This window comes from Calonectris borealis, chromosome 13, assembly GCF_964195595.1.
Source record: "Calonectris borealis chromosome 13, bCalBor7.hap1.2, whole genome shotgun sequence".
In the NCBI taxonomy this organism is placed as follows: Eukaryota; Metazoa; Chordata; class Aves; order Procellariiformes; family Procellariidae; genus Calonectris; species Calonectris borealis.
This window is the reverse complement of record NC_134324.1, coordinates 23,787,609-23,801,180: the sequence shown is the minus strand read 5'-3', so window position 1 is coordinate 23,801,180 and position 13,572 is coordinate 23,787,609. Positions and strand designations below refer to the sequence as shown.

Below are 13,572 nucleotides of genomic sequence, written 5' to 3'. Positions count from 1 at the left end.
GAGGCAGACCCCCAGCTCTGCCGCGAGGGCGGTCAGCAAGGCAGTGACCATACGTGCTTCAGCCTGAGGAGTGGAAGCCATCGTTCCTGTGTGCTTATTTGCTGCTTCTTCACTTTTTTTTTTTAGTACTTTCCTTTCTCCTGCTACTTAAGGCCTCACATTAACCACAGGCTTTACCTAATGCAAGTTTTCAGCTTTTGTGGCTTCGTTGAACCACAAAACACTTCTGTTTTCTGGAGCAAAGCTCTGCCATCACGAACGCTGGCAAGGCTTTCCGAGAGCAGAGCAGCCAGGCCACCAGGCAGGTCTTCCACCCGCTGCCGGGAGAGGGGCTGGAGGACCCTCAGCTGGAGGTGCAGGCAAGAAGAAAGCAAAAGCTGCATGTGCCACCGCCTGTTTTTCTCCAGAAAAAGTTGTCTTCCCTTGCTAACAGCAGCCAGAAGCGCGGGGGCAGCCTCCAGTGCTGCTGGAGGTGTCGGGTGCTCTTTACTTCCTGCCTGGAGGGAAGGTGCAGCACCGGCAGGAGCAGATTCCTTGCGCTTGGCGCTTTGAACATCATCTCCAGCATCATCCCTCTTGAACATCATCCCAGCTGACGGAGGAGCACCCAAAAAAGGGAGAGAGGCAGCAGCAGCAGTTTCCATGGGAGTCCTGCCCTGCAGCCTGGCCATCGCTGCATGCGCCGACAGCGGCTGCGGTTGGGAGATGCTAAGGGCTCTCCTCCTTTTGTAGCATCCGTTTATTGCTGATGGGGCCCCATGTTTTGGTACATACTAACTGGCTTTCTGTGAAACCCAGAGGCAAAAAAACCCAATTTATGCCCTCACTGCATTTTTAAGATGCCTGAAAATGCTGGCGCTGCTGGGGGAGACGTGGACTTTTAATTTTAAACTAGAATTACAGAGCTCAGCCTTCTTCCGCCCATGCATGCAGTTTTGAGGAAGTGGCATTACGTGCCAGGAAATCCGTCGTAGAAAGCCCCATCTCCTTGTGCTTCAACGGGACATTCCAAAACAACAGTGGAGGAACCTGTTGGTGGGATCCTGAGGCCAAGCAAATTTCATTGTAGGAAGAGTCTGCTCAACAATTACTTGGCATACCTATAAAAATAGGGACAACTTTTCAGGTCAAAGGATGTTCATATATTCTTTTAATGTGACAAGGCTATTGGTAGTGAACCTGGGACACAAGATTAAAATCCATTTAATGCTCTCCATTACCCCTCAAACTAAGATGAGTCTATGGAAGCTTCCCACGGACGAAATGTTGATTTGCCTTTGCCTTGGGCATCTTTCTCTTACGCCTGGTGTCTTTGAGACTCAGGAATTCTCAAGGAGAAACTACAACTAGCTTCGAGAGAGAGTGCAGTTTGAGGCAAATTAATGCATCTCTGTACTCTGTTGCTCCAAGTCCTTTCCAGCCTAGGCTCAGTGCACGGAGCCGCTGGAGGGGGAGCACCGAGGGCGCAGCATCAGCAGAGACAGCACCAGTGACCAACCCGTCCTCTTTGCTCCGAGGCACGACTACCTTCTGCAAAGCTCCTGCTTGAGGCAGCTCCCACAGTCACGCCAGGAGATGGTAGGGTCCAGTGTCCAGTCCCGGTGGACCAGGAGAAGTTATGGATGTGTACACGACCTCTGGTGTTGGTCTCGGCTGTGGCTGTTCAAAGCTGTCTCCGATTCTGGCATAAATGGTTGCCACGTCCCTCACCACAGTGCTTTCCGTGGGGGACTCCTCCACACTTGAGACCTAGAGAAGTACAAAGAAACCAGCAAAGATGAGAGCCTTCTCCAGAGGCTGTGCTGGGATTGGGAGGGGTCCAGAGCTACTGACTGTCCTCATGCAACGGGGGGTTGGCAGAGGCAGGAGCTACGCAGAGCCCAGATGGCTTTACCCACGGTAGCGGTGGGGGGACATTGGTCCCAGCTCCCCTACCCCAGGGATGCCAAACTGGCTCAGCCCATCAGGTGCAGCGGAGGGTGACATCTGCTTTGCCCAGGGACCTCTCAGAGAGAACAGACACAGCCTGGAGAGCAGATGGGAGAGCTCGATGGATGCTGGAAACAGGGATGAAAACCTTTGCTGGAGTTTTGTCGTGGTTTCCAGAGCAGAGGGCACAGGCTGGGGAACCTACCCTCGACCTTGGCTATTTTCACCGGAAAAAAAATAATCACAAAACCCTCTTTGTGTGGAAGGAGCTGCAGGCTGGTAGGATCGGCAAGCCATGCTCTCTGGAGCACTCTAGTACTTCTGGGACACCCGGGACTCCAGCCCACGGAGTCACCTTCCCCAGCACTACGTGGCGGGCAGGGAAATGCCTTGAGCCATCCCGCTCTCACCTCTCCCTCTTAGGTTTCTTTGCCTCCTTCTCTCTGCTTTGTTTATTTTTCACAGGTAAAACTCTGTGTGAGGCGAGTCCCCAGATCACCCACACCGACCCCTGAAGGAGCGCTTTAAATTCATAAGACCGGGAAGCAGGGAGGGATGATTACCTGCACATTTCTCTGCATTTAACTGTTCTGCATTTTCCTTGCTGCTGCTGGCCAAGGCTGTCCCAGGGCTTCTCAGCCGTGCAGGCAAGGTTCACGTCGGTTTGGGGTCTGACCGGGAGGGAGGTGGAGGGGGCATGCGGCTGCAGAGCAGCTGGGGAAAGGGCACTTTGCAGCTTTCCCTCACAATAATGAATTAACGTCTTAACTTTATATCCAGCACCCGATTCTTGCAGCTCAGTCCCTCTTATTGAAGCCAGCGGTTAGCAGTTACCCAGCTGCCTGTGCCCAAGAGCTTTCAGATTTTCCCCCGTACCTGTTGTTGTTTAATGATTCTCCTCTTCTTCCGCTGAGCTGCACCTAGGAAAAAGAGAGTTTTATTATCTGGCAGACACGCTGATGGTCTGCACCGTCCTCTCTCCCAGCGCTGGAGAACCAGGATTGCTCTACTGGCACTTTCACCAGGGGGTGATGTGCATTTTGCCTTTAAGATGGAGGTTTCTGTAACTACTTTCTCTAAGTGCAAGTGAAATCTCCCCCTTGGAAAGAAATGAATTTGTTTCCTGACAAAGGCGTCCTCAGGGATGAAGGTTTTGAAGGCATCGCTGATGGAAGCTGTGGAGATATGCACCTTGTTGGCTTATTTTAAAGTGGAAACAGCCCAAGGTATTCTCCCCAGCTGGAGTTTTAAAGTGACTACAACAGAATAGTCATGGCCACACTTAGAAGGTGCATCCCAGAGGCCATGAAACTGTACCTCTTTTACAGACTAGATATGTTGGAGTGTCTTGGTTCTGGTCTCAGCACCAAAAGGTATGAGTTCTCCAGAAAACCATTGGAACGGACCCGCACGGTGCTTCTGCTTCGTTAAGCTGCATTAGGAACTTGAAATGTGTTCAGCAACTCTTACGACTGGAAGGAGGTGGCACATTTGAGAGGTGCTCTTACAGAAGGAATAATTTTGGTGTGAAGAGCAGAACCCAGGCAACTCCTGAGCCCTCCACCACCTTTAACACCCACGACTGTGCCTGGGCAAGCTGGAGGATGCAAGCTGGAAGGGTCAAAAGCAGGAGCAGGTCCACTCACCCCGGTGCCGTATGCAGCAGGAGAGCAGGAACAGCAGAAGGAGGGAGACTGAAGAACAAATTCCAATTGCACAGTAGCGGAGGTGGACTTGCTCCGCGGTGTCTGCTGTTTGAAAGAAAACAGGTGGTGTAAGTGTTTCCTAAACGAGTAATTGCAGTGGTTTCACCACATTTTCTAGAGCATTCCTGCTGATTACAGCACTCTCCTTGGGATCAGAGAGCAGCACGAGGAGCTGGAGAGCAGCACTACGGACACGCAGGTCAAAGGAAATATCGCAGTGCAGAAAGCCCACCCGCACCTACAGCTCAAGTGTTAACGAGTTTCCTTTCCTGCGCGGTGTGCGCCCCGCGGGCTGCCCGCCCTGTGCCGTGGGCTTGCCGCGACGCTGACATCGCGGCCCTCGGAGGTGCCGGCGCCGGGAGCTGCGGGTGCTCGGCATGGAGCCAGGCAGGGCTCAGACTCGTAACCGGTCCCTGGGGTTTGTGATGGGCACCTTCCCCAGCCCCCAAAGCCGCGTGGAAGTGCGGAGGCCGTGCAGGAGGGTTCCCTGTCGGCACTGCCAGGAAGGCGGCCGACAGCTTCACCCCGTGCTGGCCGGAGGCTGGAATTTGTATGTCAGCCCAGAAAATATTCCCAGAGCTATTTCTATCCTGGAGAGAGCACGAGCCGCGTGCTTGTCTCTCGGCACTGCCGGAGGGCGTAGGGAAGGGGCTCGCCAGTCCTCGCGCAGGCGGCACAGAGGTTCAGAGGCTACGCACAGCGATTTGCACTCAACCATGCCAGATACCGCCACGAGATTGTTTCGTGTATTTGTACGTAGGCAGCAGAGTTGGGAAGAGTCATCGGTACGAAGGAGGCGTGCTCTGTTGCACGCCGTGAGAGATGGCAGAGATGCAGCAGAGGAGGGGAGGGAACTGGGAATTTACTGAACGCAAAGTCAGGTCTTAAAAAAAACCTCCATGTTTGCTGTGGAGAGGGATAAACCAGGCCAGGGAACAGCAAGAAACAGACACAGAGAGCGCTGGGCGTGAGGCACGTCACCAGGACCGGGCGGCAGCGGGAACGAACGCGCCGGGCTCGGGCAGGTTAAAGGAGCCCGCGCTGCCAAAGGGGCCGAGGCTGCCGGCTTAGCTGACTGCCCCTGCCCCCGATACACGCACCTTGCGCGGGCACAAACACCAGTCACTTGGTGATTTTCCTTAGCCCAGGAAGCCACAGGTTTATCCCGGGGCGCCCTATTCTCCCCAGTGAACACTGGATTTCCTCCAGTACAGGACCCACACGCAGCGCGTAGGTTTTCTCAGCTCACCTCTCCCACCTGCGGCCACTCGGGCTGGGCAAGCGCAAGGCTGGCAAAGAGCATTTCTCGCGTAGAGCCAGCCGGCCGCGCAGGAAGCCCCTACGTGCGATAAAGCTGGCAGCGCGGGACAGGATGGGTTTCCTGCCGTGAAGAGACGAGACCTACAGCACCGTGTAAGACATCCCTGGAAACCCTCTCTTCACCGCAGCAGCTCGTCCCTTCGAGAGGAGGGACGGGTACTCTGCCAGCGCCCGCTCCTTCCCACAGACCGGGGCCGCGCGGGAGGCGTCTGCGCCGAGCACGCTCGCGCTTACCTTCAGCTGCGTGGGCAGGGGTGAAAGGCTGCTCGTGCACGGCCAGGGCGACGTGCCAGGCTTGAGATGACAGTCTGAAGGCGACACTGTAAACCCCGCTGTCGCTGAGCTGCAGGTCCCGCAGCAGCAGGGAGCCGTTCTGGGGGAAGAGCTCAGCGCGGCCACGGTACGTGGAGTGGGAGAAACATTTTGCAGAGCAGCCGCTGGGAGCCCCCCCGGCACCCAGGGAGCAGTTCAGCACCGTGCAGGTGATGAGCGTGTCCGGGCTGTTACTGAACGTCCAGAGAATCGACACTGGGAAGCCAGGAGCACCATCAAATCTGTAGGAGACGGGCAGGAGCACAGACTGACCCACGGTGCCGTTGATCGAATCCTGATGGATTTCGACGAGGACACCCAGGTTTCCCCCTGCAGAGAGGAGGAGGAGGCAGGTCAGCAACACCCTTCGGCACGAGAGTGCGGGCTGGACCCGCTGCCCCTTCCCCCTCCAGGCGCAGCCTCCCGCGGGCACCCGCTGCACGCCTCGCCCACCACCCCGTTTGCTGCAGCTCCACGCGCAGAAGCCGGTTCTCAGCAACGCGCAGCTGCTGCATCCGAATTTTTTTGGGAGGGGGATATTATGTAGGACCCGAGCTCTGGCAGTGAAGGGCTCTGCCTCTCCTGGCTTGCAGGGAGCTGCCTGGGCTGAGCCTGCCCGTGAGCCAGGCAGCAGCCCCGGCAAGGGCTGAGAGGTGGGCTCCAAACACCCAACACCCTCAGCGTTATTTGTCCCTTGGCGCTTCAGCTCACTGCGCCGTTTCACGGCCGGGTTTGCCTCTCTGGCCATCTACACGTGAAGCAGCTCTCGGTACTTGTGCCCCGATAGGAAAGGGGGAGGCAAAGGCACAGCCCCCCGTCCCGCTCTTCATCTACCGGTGGATGGAGCAGCCCCTGCCACCGTAACCCTGCCTGGGACTGACACCAGCGCAGGTCCCCGATGGCACACGGCATGGGGACAACGGTCCTGGGGGCCACCGGCGAGCTGTCACTGCCACCCAGCCAAGGAGCTACACCTGCGTGGCACCCCTCCGTTGGGCTGCTGCTGGCGGAGCACCCCGTCCCCCGGGACCCCCAGCTCAGCCCAGACTCACCGAGGAGCAGCAGGAGGGAGCCGAGGCTCCAGCGGCGCCGGCCGCAGGACATCTCCCCTGGGCGCTGGGTGCCAGCCCCGGCCACAGCAGAGGAACTGAAGCGGGAGCGCTGGCCGGCCAGTCACGCCTCCGGCACCGGGTCGCACCCAGCCGGCTCTGCGCCCAGGCTGCCAGCGAGCATCTCCGCGCTGTCGCCTCGGCAGGGGAGGAAGTCGGTGACTCTTCCTCAGTCCCCTGAGCGCTGCAGGGTTTGTGAGCCCAGGCTTTCTTCCTGTGCTCGGTGTTGACAGCTTGTGGGCTGCTACGAGCCGTGGGACCCGGGGAAGAGGGGGGTCCCGGCTGGAGACCAGCCCAGCTTGGCCCGTGGGGTGCCAGGGAATAGCCGGCTCGGTTCCCTGGCTCTGCTCGCTGCTGGTCCTCACCCAGGCGAAAGGGTTTGCAAAGCTCTGGCAGCAAAGGGCTCTGCCTCCCCAGGGCTTGCGGGGAGCTGCGTGGGCTGAGGAACACCGGTCACTCAGCCCGAGAGAGAAGTTGTCTTCCCTTGCAGGAACGGGCACAGCCAGGGCTTGGGCCAGCTGCTGTGAACGCCCGCTCGGGGTTCAGTTTGTGATTTCCAACCCACATCTAGAACCAGAGAAAGCCTTTTCACGTGTATATTATCATCACATAGATGAAGGCAGAAGAGATCTCCTGAAGTTACAGCCATCCTGCCGTTATGGCCCTTCACGGGCTGTCCAGGGATGACCAGTGGTAAATACTACAGCACTGGTACGGCAGTCGGAGCAGTGAGCAGCACAGAGAGCGGCTGGGCTGGGTCCAGCTGGACGCTGCTCTCGGGGGGTGGCTTTGGCAGATGCTTGGCAGTGAGTATATGAACCACATCATGATGCTTCCTCCCAAATTTCTAGCCTTCTGTGGTTCAGGAGAGCACTCCACGGTCACCATCAGCTCCTTCCCCTTATCGTGTCAGCTCAGCGTTATCCCAGTCCCAGCTTTTACACCCCCCAAGTCGCTTTCTGCCTGCCCCATCCCAGACTTACCGACGAGCATCAGGATGGAGCAGAGGTGCAGCGTCCCCGAAGAGAGATCACGTCTTGCTCGCCTTGGAGGCGCAGCAAAGGCACAATCAGGAGAAGCTGAGCATCTGTGCGGACCTCAAAGTTTGCATGAAGACACATCTTAGTGGCCAGCAGCTCTGGGCCATTGACTTTTAGCCACTTGAGACAGCCCTGGTGAAGTCTGGCTGCATATCAGTGCCTCTGCAATCTCTCTTCAGCTCAAAAGGACGATACCTGCTGTCAGGACACCCAAGGACCGGGGAGGGGGGCAGCCAGCCCAGGGGAGGGCTCGGGGGGCTGGACTGATGAGGGTGCCTCAGAAGTCTCCAGCAGGAAGGCTGGAGCGCTGGTGTCAAAGCAGGCGGGCAGCGACATTTCAGGAGGTGGACGAAGGAGCTGCAGGGGATAGCGATGGTCAGGAAAGGGCAGTGGTTTCTGGAGGGCAGAAGTAGTCTGTGAAGATTTGGGAACAACGGAAGATTTGAGGGGATGGCATTTTACTCGATGTTTTTGCCTCTTTCCCCAAGGCTGCTCGCCTTCCCAAGACACCTCTGGACCCCCAGGACCCCCACCCCAGGCCCCTCCACGTGCGGCTAATCCCCTCCAACCGTGCTCTGTCGCGCTCTCCCCTTCCAGCTCTGCCGCAGCCCAGGGTTAGCAGCGGGCTTGGTGCTGCAGCACCTCCAGCGGTCTTCTCTCCCACCCCCAAAATCTAAACCAGAGCCTGCCCCGTCAAGGCAGAGCCTTCAGATCTCGTTGCTCGTTCTTTTAAAGAGCTTAGAGCTGGGAAACACTGTCTGAATATGTATGTTTGTATAGGGCATTGCTCTTTACGCGATTATAAATCGTATCGGTGCTCAGTAATCAAGCTTTACGTTAAGAGGAGCTGAGCCAGGAGGGTTCCCTGAGCCCAGGAGAGGTCCGGGTCCACCAAAGCCAAGCGGTGCCGTGCCCAAGCGCAGGCAGCAGCGAGGCAGGGCGCGTGTCCCAGCACGCACCGGCACGCTCCGAACAGCCGGTCGGCACGGGCAGCCCCCCCCCCCCCACCCGGGACGTGAAGGATGCGAAGGGCCCGATCCTGCTCTCGCTCTCCAGCTGGTGGGGCTCACGGCCCCCTCGCCCCACTCACCAGCCCGGCTGGCGCGGGTTTGCCGCGGGCTCAGGCACGAGCCCAGACCGAGCGCACTCGGGCAGAGAACGGGGGGAACTGTCCCTTGTACCCCCCTCCTCTTCACTTTGCCCTGCTCGTTCTCCCCCCTTGACCCCTCCCAAATAAACAACCTGCATCGCTTTTCGCTCCGTTCCTCTCTGTTCTGCTCTATCCGCGCCCAAAAGCGGTATTTCCGACACCGTTACCTAGGCAAGCCGGTAAGGGGCAGAGCCCGCAGGACTCCGCTCCCCAGCCCCCCTCTTCCCTTACCTGGGAAGTGTGACCATCCCCACATTACAGTCACAGTACCGCGGGGGCAGACGATTACATGGCCCAGGGCTGTATGCTGTCATGACTTTAAAGAGGATTCGTCCTCTAAGGTCTAGCGAAGCGATTCACCTTCGCGGATTTGCACCCAGCTAGGATCACTGCTAAACAGGGGATTTATTAGCTTGAATGTTCACAGAGGATAAACCCCGGAGAGATGCCGGCACAAAGCACCCAGTGTTTGTATTTCCCTGATTAGGTCAAGGTTCGAGCTAGAACTCCTGCTTTACATGGGAACACTCAAAATGCACTCTCAGCAGCCAACTCAGCCTTATTCAGCAGGGTGTTACACGGCCGTCTGTGTCAGGGGGATTTCTTGTTATTACAGCACATCTTACTCCATGGTCCCGGTCCTCCTTCACAAGCTGTAGCTCTGAAAGTCGTGGGGTTTTATTTTTCTATATTAAAAAAGCCCATTAGTATTTGATGGTCACAGTAAATCATCCACGCAGATACCCCCCCCAGCACCGGAGGAGAGGGGTTGGGCAGCATTTCTGAAGTCTTGAAAACTTCAGAACTTGCCTTTAATTGAGGTGGATTTTGTCTCCAATTTTTCTTGGAGATCTCCTTAGCTGCAGAAGTGTAAATTGTTGTGCCAACAAACCCAGCCCAAGGAGCTTTGAAGCATGAAGGGCAGGTGGAAGCTTCGCAGGGGTCTCTCCCCCCCCGAACTGAAGTGTCCCCTTGCTTTTCAAAGGCCTTCACCCTCATGAGGGGCATCACAGAATGGGGGTTTGCTTTGCAAAAGCCTTGCGACACCCCACTCCTGAGCACAGCACCCAACGGTGCCCATTACCTCTGGCCATTTTGGCCTGATGGACCTAACAGTGGTGGGCAGAAGTCCTCACACAGGACAAAAAGCCTTTCTCTGCTCGAGAGGCTCCACTTTGCCATGGGACGGCGGCTCTGTGGGCCAGCTTTGGGGAGAACAGCCGGGATTTAGGGCAGACCTCAGCCCCCCGCAGCTGCCACAGCCACCGACGTTCATCTGGACAAGTCTTTCAGGAATGGAGCCTGCAGCTGCTGCGGATGAGCTCATCCTCGCCTCCCACGAGGCAGAGGGTCCCTTCCTGGGTGCTTTTCTGGTGTTGACATAGAAACACCCTGCCTACCTTTCACAGCTTTGTAGTTATTTCTAAAAATAAAGTTATAATGGTACAGGTGTTGTCTTTAGAAGCTTCTTTTGCTTCCAGAGCTGTGTGCACGCTCGGGAATTGATGTAGCCCAACACACTAAGCACCCACTGCAGAAATGCCTGAGCCCCCGTCTCCACACGGGCTGCCTGCACGCCCCCCTGCCCCCCTGCCACGAGCACAAAGGCGACTGCAGAGCCGTGAGCGACGCGCGGGCAGGAGGGGAGAGAACCGGGGCTGCGGAGCGGGCTCAGCGCTGCAAAAGCAGCGTTACCCGTCTGAAGCGCGGGAGGCCTCCGCCTCGCACCCAGCTGGGGACCTTGCAGAGCACCGGCAGCAAAGGCAGGACAAGGGCGACCAGCAAGTGAAAAATTAGGAATTTAAGAATTCCGCCATCTACGGCAGAGCTTGAGAAACCACACTACAATAAGGATTTGCAAAGCACCGAGAGTAATAAACAGGGATTAAAAATGCATCAATGTTAAAAATACGAGCATTTACAGCAGCCCCTGTGACATCCCGAACTGCCCGGCTTCACAGCAGAGCCCACCGCCCACGGGTGAGCGAGACACCTCCCGCTCCCACCCCCTCCTTCCTGCCCCGAGTGTGGCCGGGGCCATTGTCACCCCAATCACCGCTGCCTCCGCCTGCGTCGCGGGGGCAAAGACGCCTGCATGTGGCTCGGTGACGTCCCTGGTTTGGGTTTGCCACCCGAAGGTGACACCGTACCCCCCATGCTGTCGGTGAGCGGCAGCAGGGACCCGTTCTCAGGGAAGAGCTCAGCGCAGCCAAACCCAACACATCTTTTCTCCAGCTCAGGGAACCCACCCGTTTCTCTGATATCTAAGACAAATGCCAGCTAGGTCCTTGGTTTCATGGAAGCACAGCAGAAAAGGTCTCTTCCTACCACAGCCCCGCTGGAGATGCCTCCTTTCACACCCCCAGCACTCAGAAATAAACCCCAAACCACGGGTGCTGCAGAGGGTCACCTCCAAACTGAGCCATCCTGGACACCATCCCCTTCTCCCGGCCCAGCTCAGGCACCCTTCGGTCCACAGCCCTGCGGCTCAGACCCTCCCGGACTCACTTGGGAAGAGCAGGATGGGGCGAGCAACCAGCACCACGGGGAAGTGCCTGTGTCTCCTGGCCCTGGGACATGGCCAAGTCATGACCATGAGGATGGAAGCTGCTGGTCACGGACCTCCGCAGGGCATGGGAAGGAGCTGGGAGCCGTCACTGGGTATTTTCCTCTCTCAGGCTGGAGATTCGCAGCTCAGGGGACAGCAGGGCGAGGTGGGCAGAACAACCCCTTGACACCTCCATGGATTGTCCCTGCACAGAGGAAGCTGAAGGTCTCCAAAAGGCAAGCGCAGCCCAGGGATGAGTTACCAGCCTGGTGCCCCGCTCCCTGAGGGTCAGAGAGGTGCAGTCCAAAACCGAGCAGGACTCAGGATCTTTTCCTTTTGCCCCCAAAATCACAATTTGAGCAGATGGGCACCGTTTCTCCATAAAGGAGAACTCCCGTATTACACTGGCTGGGGAAGAACTTCTTCCTTTTTCAGCCTTCTTCCTCTTCTGGCCCTTTTACAGCTACGAATATGAAATACATACGGTTTGTCTCCACCAGCAGGTAACAGGTAAAGCGCATGGAAGTTGTTTTCTCCTGAAATTGCCCTCAGGATATTTTTTTGATGGTGGTGGGGAAGCAAGGACCCACGGAAAGGACTTTACAGACCACAGATGTCATCACCAGCCCATTGCCATGGGGAATGGCACATCCATCAGTCAAGCGGCACCAGGAAAACAATAACAGCATTTCGGTCCAAACAGCCCGTTTTCACAGCAGAAGCCCCGTGCGTTTGGCATGACGTGGTCTCAGGTGATGCCTCTCGTTAAGAGATCCCAGGTTATTTTGGGGATTGCGATAAGCCTCCCTCCTCCTCCGGCCGGGAGGAGCCTCCAGCCCTGCGCAGGCACCAGCCAGCGCCTCCAGACACATCACCCCAGGCCACAGCGCGTTCTCACCTCTTACTATACATCTTCTGAAAAGTTACACCCACAAAGAATTTATTTCTACTCATTAACATCTGACAGCCACATTAGTCTGCGTGACAAACTAATGCGTGTCACTAATGCGTGACAAACGCATCCCCCTTTCTGATCAGCAACGCTTAGGTGATTTCTTTACCACCGAACCCCTGAGTACGTGCCAGGGCACCTCCAACTCAAGCAAGCGTCTCTGCCAGACAACACGCTGTGCAACGTGTTTGAACGTCACCAAAAACACCCAGTTTTTCCAGTATTTGGGGAGGACAAGCTGGGAAGAGTAAAGTCCCTTCCCTTCACTTTTAGCCTGGCAACAGCCAGCGTATTTAAGATATAAAGGCACATTTTCCTAGTGAGGATCACCTAATTTTGGGACACAGCAGTCTCCTGGCTTCCTCCTCAAAAATGCTCTGGGAATAGTGGAAGATCCCCCACCCTACTACATATCAGAGAGCCCAGCTAGTTATTGCTACTCCCAAAAAGACACACCTTCCCCCTCCTGCGGTACTTACTTTCCATTCATTTTGTGCACAGAAAAACACCACAAGCCCCTTCCCGTCTCTTCCCTAGGGAAAGCTTTGAGGCTGATGTTACGGACCACAATTCATCAACAGGCTCGTGGGGAAAGACTGCCCCTTTATTACCCAATTGCCTTCAAATCCTCTTCACCTGGAGCCACGTTAGAGGAAAAGCATTTGTTTACAATATCCAGAAAGATACACGCAATGGCTGCAAATATGTGGAAAGGACATAGAAATAAAATTAAAATCTCGTGAAAATCAAGATTAAACCTGAAAACTGGAGGAAAAAGCTTGTGTGCGTCCTTTATCTGGGTGATTCGCTGCAAACTTGCTGATGCAAAGCTTTGTCAGGGGCTGTCCCTATGCCCGGAGTGGCTTCAGGCTGTGTTTAGGGAGCTCATCCTGGTGGAGCTTTTCCAGATGAGCTAAATTACAAGTCCTCAAGGGCTTGGATATATGTAATCATGTCATTCAAAACATACTCATTTCTTCCTTCCCTAAACTTATGCAGGGAATAGTTTTGCCCCTTCTTGCATGTCGCTGAGCATGAAGCGTCACCATCTGTGACTCCGTATTTTACATTAATATGCACATCAGCAAAATACAAACCTCCAAATGGAACAAAAGCTTGCCGATGGAGAGCAGGCCGTGGTCAGCGTGTGTGGCACCCCCCTCTACCTGCTTTCTGCAGGTACCACAACAAATGTGCTGCTTGACCGATGCTGTCCCCTGGAAAATCAGTTTTCTGCGTAACCAATGTTTTAACAGAAGGATTTTGATGCAGGAGAAGGGGCTAATGCTCTTTTTCCTGTGTTCAGCCGGATTACTTGTGCTCTGTGTCTTTCCCAAGAGTCTTTTTTTTTCTTTTTTTTAACACTGAAGTCTGACTCAGCAAATGTTGCTAAGTGAAACTTCTCCTTACCTTTCACCAGGGCTTATGTATGCGCATTTAAAAGTGTCCTTAAATGGTGCTGATGGGGATTGTTTCTTTAAACATGCAATATTTTCTCAGAATGTA

General features: G+C 55.7%; 1 protein-coding gene across 3 annotated transcripts; it reads right to left on the bottom strand.

Moving 5' to 3' along the window:
• On the bottom strand, nt 1–12,098 carry LOC142087858 (uncharacterized). Of its 3 annotated transcripts, none has more exons than XM_075162572.1 (6): nt 7,360–7,622; nt 5,190–5,597; nt 3,576–3,680; nt 2,806–2,849; nt 1,528–1,749; nt 1–1,100 (listed from the first exon to the last, which is right to left on the bottom strand). In XM_075162572.1, the coding sequence occupies exons 1-5, from the start codon at nt 7,367–7,369 to the stop codon at nt 1,564–1,566; spliced, it is 753 nt and encodes a 250-aa protein (XP_075018673.1). In that variant the 5' UTR covers nt 7,370–7,622; the 3' UTR covers nt 1–1,100; nt 1,528–1,563. The 3 variants fall into 3 exon arrangements, with proteins under 3 accessions (XP_075018673.1, XP_075018672.1, XP_075018674.1); XM_075162571.1 differs by lacking the exon at nt 1–1,100 and adding an exon at nt 11,075–12,098 and having other exon boundaries at nt 1,120–1,749; nt 7,360–7,830; XM_075162573.1 differs by lacking the exon at nt 1–1,100 and having other exon boundaries at nt 1,120–1,749; nt 3,576–3,677.
• Between the last annotated feature and the right edge of the window lie 1,474 nt (nt 12,099–13,572).

Coding starts and splice junctions, on each gene's coding strand:
- LOC142087858 (XM_075162571.1), bottom strand. Junction 3,681..5,189: donor CCCTGCCCACGCAGCTGAAG/GTAAGCGCGAGC, acceptor TCTTTCAAACAG/CAGACACCGCGGAGCAAGTC. Junction 1,750..2,805: donor GAATCATTAAACAACAACAG/GTACGGGGGAAA, acceptor GTACTTCTCTAG/GTCTCAAGTGTGGAGGAGTC.